Source organism: Triticum urartu, unplaced genomic scaffold, assembly GCF_003073215.2.
Source record: "Triticum urartu cultivar G1812 unplaced genomic scaffold, Tu2.1 TuUngrouped_contig_4677, whole genome shotgun sequence".
In the NCBI taxonomy this organism is placed as follows: domain Eukaryota; kingdom Viridiplantae; phylum Streptophyta; class Magnoliopsida; order Poales; family Poaceae; genus Triticum; species Triticum urartu.
The window spans coordinates 1-9,958 of NW_024115285.1; the positions used below are offsets into that span (position 1 = coordinate 1).

The 9,958-nt window shown below is 41.0% G+C and overlaps 1 protein-coding gene and 1 pseudogene across 1 annotated transcript; one reads left to right on the top strand and one right to left on the bottom strand.

Annotated features, from left to right (window-relative positions):
- The first annotated feature begins 2,794 nt into the window (after positions 1–2,794).
- LOC125528164 lies at positions 2,795–4,005 on the top strand (annotated as a pseudogene).
- Positions 4,006–4,127: 122 nt separating this feature from the next.
- LOC125528165 (putative nuclear RNA export factor SDE5) lies at positions 4,128–9,077 on the bottom strand (the record flags this gene model as incomplete). The annotated part of the gene is given in 11 exon segments (XM_048692671.1): positions 4,128–4,459; positions 5,272–5,342; positions 5,420–5,523; positions 5,647–5,714; positions 5,837–5,893; positions 5,998–6,086; positions 7,107–7,306; positions 7,418–7,479; positions 8,093–8,167; positions 8,321–8,346; positions 8,440–9,077. Coding segments are annotated over 11 exon segments (1,476 nt in total). The 3' UTR covers positions 4,128–4,360.
- Positions 9,078–9,958: the final 881 nt, after the last annotated feature.

Consider the following 9,958-nt stretch of genomic DNA (forward strand, 5'->3'; position numbering starts at 1 on the left):
CTCCGGGCTATCATGTTCCTCACTGTGTAGGCAATCCGCACTGGCGAATTCCTAACTCCTCAGTCAGAACAAATTCCTCAGATACTAGAAGAACTTCGTCTCTGCCACTGAAGAATATGATTGGACTTTATGAGATTTCCAATGGCTTCACTCGAAGGGATTGGTAGATGTAGGATTTTGAGTTGAGCATCACATGGAAATTTTTCCTTAATATTTCCTCGACCCCTTTTAACAGTATGGTGTTTTCTATGACTCAAGAAAGAGAAAAACAAAACTATGAAAACAAAAGTCTTCAAGCTTCATATTCCTCGCATGAATATCAAGTCTTCACGGACACACCAATTTCTTCACTTTCAAAGTCTTCATGAAAGTCTTCAGAAATACCAAAATCTTCAGTGGAAGATATTCATTTTTAGGGGTCGACTTTTCCTATAAATATCAAACTCCTCATAGACTTATAGACCTGTGTACACTCTCAAACGCATTAGTCCCTTAACCTATAAGTCTTCAATACACCAAAATCACTAAGGGGCACTAGATGCACTTACAGTATTAATTGCAAATTGATACTTAGTACAACCGGATTCTACAACAATTCAATGTCAAAAGCTAGGGGGACATCAAGATGCACGCAAACAAATTATTAAAATAAAACAAAAAGAGAAGACGATGATGGCATACCCAATCGAAGCCCTAGAAGTCATGCCCAACTGATCAATGAGATGCATCATGAAAACATCAACCAATATGGTTGGCAACACCCAGAAGAAAGTTCTCCCCAAGCGAACCATCCACAAAGGAAACGAGGCACAAGCACAAGCATTGTTTGATCCAACCACTAAAGTCAGATCATGGTTTTAGCTCCAGAGAGCAAGTGTAAGCAATATCCAAGTAATGGTTTTTTAACAAGGAACGACACATAAAAACTGCCTATGCCAGGTAGAATCAATAAAGATCAAAACTAGAGGTGTCATCCCCCGAGCTTGTGATCTGCTACTCGTAGAGCACCGCCATATCGACCAATGCCAATTACCAAGTCCCCACGGCCATACTTCATAGCTTCGACAACACTAGCTAAACCTTGGTCCTCCGACTCCAATTCTGACCGGCGAAGATTGGTCATCATCGGCCTCGTTGGGAAGTGTATGAGAGTTGTGTTCCCATCTTGGCCTGACCTAGGGCGTTATACAGCCATCTCTGGTGTTTTGTTCTCGGCATCTTCTAGTCTACATCGAAAGTTTATCGGCCGCTGCTTATTCCCCAGTTTAAATCGGTTTCCTCTGTTGAAACGGTGATGGCCCAGAAGCAGCAACAAGCTTTGCTCATAGCACGCAGCTCGAGAGCATGCAACCTATTTCTATCAAAGATAATGACAGCATACTGATTCGGAGTTTGGACTATGGAGGCTAGAATCACCGGAAGCAATGGTAGGAAAGTACACGGTATGTGCGGCTGGCACATTGTGCAGTTGGTGGTCAACGGTGAGATGCGGCTTCAGTGCCTCGAGAAGAGGAAGATGTGTTGTACTCCCTCCTTTCCGGTTTGCAGGGCTCAAATTTGAAATCTGATCAACCAAGGCATTTTGTAAGTGTAAGAATGTATCTCGTATTTTACAAAACTATCCAAATTAAACTCATGCATTAATTTGGATTAATTGCAGTGCATACATGCTTGGCCACTAGATGAGTAAAAACATTACATTCATTGGTGTGTATCTTTTTAGTTCTTGCATGCAAAGATTTAATGCGTCTCGAAAACTAAAAATAAGATGAAGATGGGCCCTTTAAATTGAAAAACAAAAAAAGTTAAAATAAGCCTTATAAACCGGAAAGAAGGAAGTAGTATATAAATAGGGAGCACCTATGAATCAAGTGCCTGAAAAGATGTTTTGCTCACTCGATGTTGTTCTCAGCCCTTTAACAAAACAACAGTAAGTTAGATGAGCTTCTCCTTCCTCCCGTAAGCCATTGTTTATCTTCTTCTCACCACACGTGATTTGTTTCTCCTCGCGCCGCCCACCTACCCTGCCCCAACCTCCTGCCTTTCCCTCCCGGCCGGCGGGGGGGGTCGTCGTCCGTCACGACCATCCCTCTATATATTTGGGTGGAGGAAAATAGACTTGCCTTGTTGATTTTATTTAGTTTTAACTTCTCTAGAATCAGCTGTGGATTTGCTTCACACGCAAAGCTGATTCGTGGGACGTGCTCTAGGAAAATACACCAAAAAGACCCAAATCAGATTCTGGCTTATTAAGCTCATTTGAAATAGTTGTTTGTTTCAGATTCAACAAATAAGGTCAAAATCTGGGTAAAAAGAATCACGACATGAGGACCGACGTCCCGCTTACTTTTTTTTCTCCCACAACAAAGGGAAGAGTCCTGGTCCAAACCGAGGCAAGGGCCCCGTGGTTACCTTTTTCTCTCCTATACAAAAGGGCCTCGATCGTGCGCTCTGCCGCCCGCTTCATACGTCTTTCCCGTGCTCTCCTCAGACTACCCACAGTGGGAGTAACATAGGTGGTAACATCACATTTATCTAGGCAAAATAGATGATGTGGCATGTAATTAATGAAGAAAGAAAGGCATGTGATAACATAGCTAGTTACTGTAACATCACACATATCAAAAAAAGATAAGTTTATAACATAATAAATGAAATGATGCATGACACAACACATATGTTACTACCCACCGTAGAGGTAGTAACATAGACTAGTATCATATACATGTTACCACTCCAAGTTACTCCCCACTGTGATTAGTCTCAAGCAAACCCCAACCCCCTGAGCGCGGCGATGGGATGCACAGCGTCGGCCACGCGCCACGCCAAGAAGACGGGGCAGGCCTCCCACCTCTCGACCAAGACGGCGCAGGGCTCGCCCGTGGCCGCGAACACGGTGCAGGTGCGGCGGGGCTGGGGCTCTCACGTGTTCGAGATCCCAGGGTACAGCCAGCACCGCGACCGAGTCGGAGACCTCAACGCCGTAGCGTCGCCCGTGTTCGCCGTCGGAGGATACGACTGGCAGATTTTGTTCTGCCCCGTAGGAATCCTGGATCATGTGAAAGACTATGTGCAAGTGTTCCTACTTCTATGCGGTAAGGACAAGGACGCCAGGGTGAGGGCGTCCTTTCAGCTCAGCCTGGTTGACGTGGCCGGATGCTCGCCGCCGCATACCATGACCAGGACACACGGTTACGATTCCGGCAGTAACTTCTTCTCCGGCTTCCTCGAGTTCATGGGAGGAGCGAGCTGGAGGCGCCGCCTTACCTCCGGGACGACCGCCTCACCATTGAGTGTGTCATCACCATTGCCGAGGACGCCAAGCCGTTTAAGGTGCCGCCGTCCGACATCACGGAGCATCTCGAGAAACTGTTGCGGGAGAAAGAGAGCGCCGACGTGGTTTTCGAGGTCCAAAGGGAAGCTTTTCCTGCCCACAAGGTGGTGCTTGCGATGCGGTCGCCGGTCTTTAAAGCGGAGCTGTATGGCGCGAGGAGAGAAAAGGACACGAGGCATATTACCATTGCTGACATGCAGCCCGTTGTCTTTGAGGGCCTGCTCCATTTTATATACACTGATTCACTGCCCGCCATGGATGATCTTGGCCCAGATGGCTACCAGGAGACTATCAGGCATTTGCTTGTCGCGGCAGATCGGTATGCCATGGAGAGGCTCAAGATTATATGTGAAAGCATCCTCTGTGAGAACATTGATGCCAAGACCGTGGTGACTACATTCGCTTTGGCTTATCAGCATCACTGTGGCAGGTTGAATGATGCTTGCATTCAATTTATTGCCTCTTTGAGTACAGTGGAAACCAATGACCTGATGGCAAGCCAAGGGTATGTTGAGCTCATAGCAAAATGTCCTTTGGCTTTAGTTGAACTGTTGCAGAAGACAATTAGGCTCGTTGAATCAAAGTCTTCAGCTCATTTTGGTAGTCTAGTCGCATAAATAGTACTCCTGCTAGCTTGTTACTACTTCTCTAGTGTGTTTTTGTTCGTCGGAAAATTATATCAGGATATAAACAAACTACTGCGCCATCTTGTGTTTTCTCTACTGCTCGTCGAATCTGTTAACATGTCACTACTGCACTAGAACAATCAAATGCAGAAAGCATTAGAAGATCGTTTCCAGGATTAAGACTGCAGCTAAATCATCTCAGCCAAATCGTAATGTTTAGGCCGGCCAGAAACATCTCCTGTGTGTAAACAAAAAGGGATATGCAGCGCACTCCCCATCCTCCATATCCCAAAATGAACAGAAAGCACCTAGATTCAAAACGGCACCAAATGATAAAACTAGCAGCTAAGAGCATCTTCTGTCAGCTTGTGTCGGACGACCTTTGTACACCAAGCTATACTCACTGGTCTTTCACTTGATTAATCGGAATGAGAATGGTCCCAGGATTGGCCTCATCTTCGGTCCACTCGACTGATTTCTTCTCCAGAAACTTCTCAACCTGCGGTCATTCAAGTTTATTAGTAAGTTATACAAGACATACAGTACTATCTACATGCAAAATCAGCTATTCAAATGAATCCTGCGATTTGTAAATTGTTTGACATGACCCACCAGAATGAATTATCTATCAGATTTTATAAAGCTCATTCATAACAAAAACAAATAACATATTCACAAGCATTGGCCAAACAAACGTTCCAATAAAGCAGGCATGGAAAGTGAATCATGGGCAGTGCACACACAAACTTCAGGCACACTTCCATTCAATCTCGTTGAAGGATAAGACAGAATATCGCAACCCAGAGGAAAAAAGAAACAAGGATAAGAATTAAGCAGGGTTCCTTAAATCACAAGCATACACCAGCATGGTTCTGAGAATTTTCTACTATTCAATAATAACTAATGTACAACATCTGCACATTAACTGAATACAATTAATATTTCAAGTTCCCCCGTGTTAAACTCAGATTATCTTTATAACTTTATATGACATAATTTTGCAAAATCTGGTCATTGGCTTGATTAATGAGCTTGCAACGAAACACAACTGGAGAAATTTGGAAAAACACAATATGGCCCCAAAATGAAATTAAGCAATCATCTGATGCATTGTATATTAGAGTAAAACACCTAGATGTTAGTATTTTTTTTTACTATCAGTACTTTGGATAAAAAAGAAGTAGTTCATTGCAGGGATTTATTTCTGGATCATGAAGTAGTTCATTGCAGGGATTTATTTCTGGATCATGCATGCAGCTAGTGCAAATTCAGAATTAAAACTCAGTTAGCCGGTTATTTTGAACATCACACCTTCCTTCTTCTTTGTCCCATCTTGAAAGTGCCATCGTCAACACCAATAATAACTCTCAAATTCTCAAAAGCTGCAAAATTTGGTAAATCAAATTACTCCTATCAAAAGAAGTCAGAAACTCGAAGGGTCATGTACCGATTTCATTACATGGGATGTTAGCCAACTGCCTAAGATGAAGTCTCAGAAGATTTGCTACGTTTGCTGCATCCTGTGAGCGCAGATCAAGACATAACTCATTTTTGGACTCTTGTCTGCAGCAAGACCAAAAGGTTGATTCTGTCAATTCGGACTCACATATTTCATCATCACAAATTCATATTACACAAATATAATCCAATAACTTTCAGCCCATATGAGAAAAGAAGTGCACTTACTTGGACTTGGTGATCTCAGCAGCAGATTTTTCATCAGATAATCGAGCCATCCTATAATAGTTTTTTCCCTAGAAAGCCCACAGAAAAGTGATTTAGCACTAAAGCTTGAAACACTTTCATCAAATTTTGTTAATCCCTCCAGTAGCTCAGCAATAATTATCCCTTGCCCAAAAAGACAGGTAACACTTACTTCTGTCATAAGATACTCGGCTTCTTTCTTGTTACCCTCCCTAAAAGCATCAACAGCCTGTAATTTTCAGAATAATATCTTCAGTATAGATGAAAAAACAACAACTATATGCACAAAATAAAATATAACAAGTAAATCATCATCATGGAGACACCCCTGACCTTCCCATAGTACTGCTTCATCATATCCCAGTGCTGCTTTGCAGCCTTACGATAGTTCTGGTAATCATCCTCATCGCGCACAACTGGTTCTACATGTACCCAAAATACATAAATGATAGTGATGAACATCATAAATGGTTCATAGCATGAAACAAGAATCAGAGACCAGCTGACTTAGAGAGGCTTCATATTCACAGTTTTTAACAATTACTCCCTCTGTAAAGAAATATAAGAGCATTTAGATCACTACTTTAGTGATCTAAACACTCTTATATTTGTTTACTGAAGGAGTACTTTTAAAATGATGTTCATGAAGCATACAACACAAACAAAACCATTTGCTGATTATGTATGTCTGACCATATTTCAGCCCGAAAAAGCCATATGACATCAGTACAGAATAAGTATGTTAACTGGTTATGTACTTTAATTATGTCAAATCGAATACATCTGGTAACATCAGTATCAAGCTGCAAAGGTTTTGTAACCTAACAGTAACTGGTTCCTTGGAATCATTGTAATATGTTACTGAAGTATAGAATAAGCAAAAAAAATCATATGCAGATGTCATTCCTAAGTCCAAGAATATATCAACTATTTCAAGAACAGGTAGCAAGGAGTAATTGTAGCTTTTCCATCATGCATTGCCGAAGGAGTACGTGTGACCAAAATCCTAATACATACATTCAGTACAAAGATGTGAATGAAAGTAGCATTTTCTTATTCGGGATCTTGCTTTTCATGGTTCTCATCTCTGCAACTCGGGATTTTCGTGAGAGAACCAGATCCAAGTTGGTGAATCATTATGGCCAAGAGCTCAGCATTACTGATAGCTTTAATTTATGCATAGGATAGAGAGAAAATAATATTTTATTACTTTTACATTGCTGAACAGAGCTCTTTAGCATAGTGAGCTGAACTTTTAATGCATGATAGTTGGTTTATCTGTCAGCTTTAAAAGATCTAGAGCTTTGCGTCAACAGTAAATATTGTTATTACATGATTAACTAACAATGTTGATGCAACTTTCTGCCAGGTCTTTTCCTCAAAAAGTACATAATTTAACAAAAAATTACAAAAAAAAGGAGGTCCAAGCATAAACAATATACCTATGCTGCCTAGGATAATTTTCACCGGAAGATCTGTAGAGGGTGGTGAAATGTCCTCAAGAGGTTTTACGACTGGTTTCTGATCTGGAACTCTCCTTCGATTTGCGCCCAATTCATACCGCCTTACTTTTGGTTCCTCCTCAGATCTTTCAGGTGCAGTGAATATTGATTCTAGTAACTCTCCAGGGGTAATCTGTGGTCTTGGGTTAAGTCACCATCCATGCAAAGAGAAATGACGGATGAAGCAAAAAGTCACATTCATGATGGAACAAAAAGGAATAAACCAGTAACAAAGAGAGGAAAGTACAAACCTAGATGTGTATTGTGATCCTAGGCAATTCCCCATGGAAAAAGAGGATTCTACCGCCATGTCCTGCAAAAGAAATATATTTGGGCTAAATATCAATCAAATCCTTATAACATGTTTACCAAATGAAAGTGCATCCTTGTTCCTAAATATAAGCCTTTTTAGAGATTCCAATACAAACTACATACAGAGCAAAATGAGTGATCTACACTCTAAAATACGTCTATATACATCCGTGTGTAGTCCGTATTGAAATCTCTAAAAGGCTTATATTTAGGGACGGAGGGAGTGGAACATAATTATTTGTCAAAATATCCAGCCTACAGAAGGAACCTTTGCATGCACTAGCATTGGAATGGACCACAAAGTGATAGTATCCAGGGTACTCGACTCGACTACGAACTTCAATCTTACAACTCAACAAAAATGCATCAACACAAGAAAATGATCAAATGATACGGTAAAAGGGAACAACTAAAGCCAGTTTCCAAAATTTCAGTAAGTAATGGCGCAGCAATTCATAACAAACAAGCAGTCCGTCAGAAGATTTCAGCTGAACAGCACAGAGAATTAACAAGCACTATAGAAAGAAAGCTCAATACAAAAACTATGAAGTTCAAACAAAACCATATGGGAGATGCCAAATCAGTAAGAAGGGGAAGGGGGTGAACAAGCTTACTTGTACTGCAATATGCTCATTCTCTGGCCTTTTGCCTAGATCTTTTGTAGAAAATGACATTAATTCCTCCATGCTCTGCATAAAATTGCAGTCAATACCATGCCAAAAAACATACGGTATATGAAGCTGCCTACTATAAAGCCAGAAATATAAACCCTTCTGCCACATTAATGACAATCAGGACCAAACAGAAAGTGCATAATCTTGACAGCAACGATCTATCATTACCTTCTTCATGTCGTACCCACAGCTGCCTGCAAAAACAATTCAGCAGTTAGCACATTAAAAATGTGGCTTCAAATAACACTTTTTGGATAAAATGACTTTGCATTGCACAAAAAGTTTACCTAGAACATCACGGATCACTTCCATGTTGAGCTTAAAACCTTCTCCAAGCATAGAAAATAGGAATTCCTCAACATCTCTGTTATTCAAAGTCTCTCTCTTTGGTGCAGAATCAGATTCATCTGTTTTCAAATCATCTCGCATGTACTCTGGCAGTTCAACCTTTATAGGTTTTCCTTTTCCTGGTGCTGTATTGGCAGGAGCTGTAGTAGCTCGGGCAGATCCTTTTCCTAACATGCTGGATACAGTGCCAAATGAAGCACTAGACTTCTGTGACTTCTCACGTGTTCTTGTTTGGCTTGAATTCTCCACAGAGCTTTCTTCAGCTGCTTTCCCGACACAGGAAAGATTCCTTGTTTGGTTTGAGTTGTCCAGAGAATTTTCCTCAACTGCCTTACCAAACTGGGGAAGATTGGTCTCAACGCTCGAGTCAACTTCATCACTCTGGGGCATCGAAAGTTGAAGGTCAGTCAAGAAATCCCCAGCTTTGTTGACATCGCCATTTGCTCTGCAGTATGCATTGGCTATATCTTCAAGTGAAAAGGCACAACTGAAAGCATCAAGCAATGCATTAAGTGCCCTTGTCTCTTCATCACTGGTTGAAGCCAGTGAACTGGAAAGATCCATGGTGAGGACCCTCCTGAAAGAAGAACCAAGTAAAATATATTTGAGCCTGCTCAACAGAAGAATATGAAGTGTATTTCAAATGAACAGGACAAACATTAACTCCAGTGCACATATTTATCGATACACAAAACTGTAGAAGTTCAAAAAAATGGTAAAACTTCAAAAATACATTACACAGTGCAAATTCAATGCACTGCCTGATTCATCTTAGATACTACTTACAAACCATGCAACAGAACATAACAATGGTCAGTTGAGTCTGAGACGCTGTGTTATTTTCGTACTTGGTTATCTCTGTAACCAATGAAGTAATGATTGTCCTTATGGCAGGTAATAGCAAAGTTAATTATATCAAATAGAATGAACCACTAACTGTAACATGTTTGGTGCATAATCATGATTTTGGTACAAAACGTGGGCAACATACTGAAATAGAATAAACTTTATGGTCCTTGAAGAATCTCAGTCTCGGCATTTGAGGTTACAATGTTTTTTCAGAAACCGAATATTCTTCACGCGCTTATAATGGAAATCATAATCCACAGGGATATATCCTACCCAAAGGGTAACAGAGAGAAGTGTTACCACCCGGACTCCTAGAGCCAGCAACAGAAACAACCGGCAGAAATCAAAACGAATCCAAGCAACAAACTAAAACCACCATTGTTACTGCACGTTGACACTCCTTACAACTATAGACGACGGATCAAAGCCAGAACAAAAACCACCAAAATAAATGGCGAATCAGGGTTGCCTGGATAAAACAACAAACAGCTTGCAAGCACAAACCACAAACCTGTTGCAGATTATATACAGAAACAGGGCGAACAAACTTACTAGCATCTCAACAGAAGAATATCAAGAGTGCATTTCAAATGAACAGGAGAAATATGA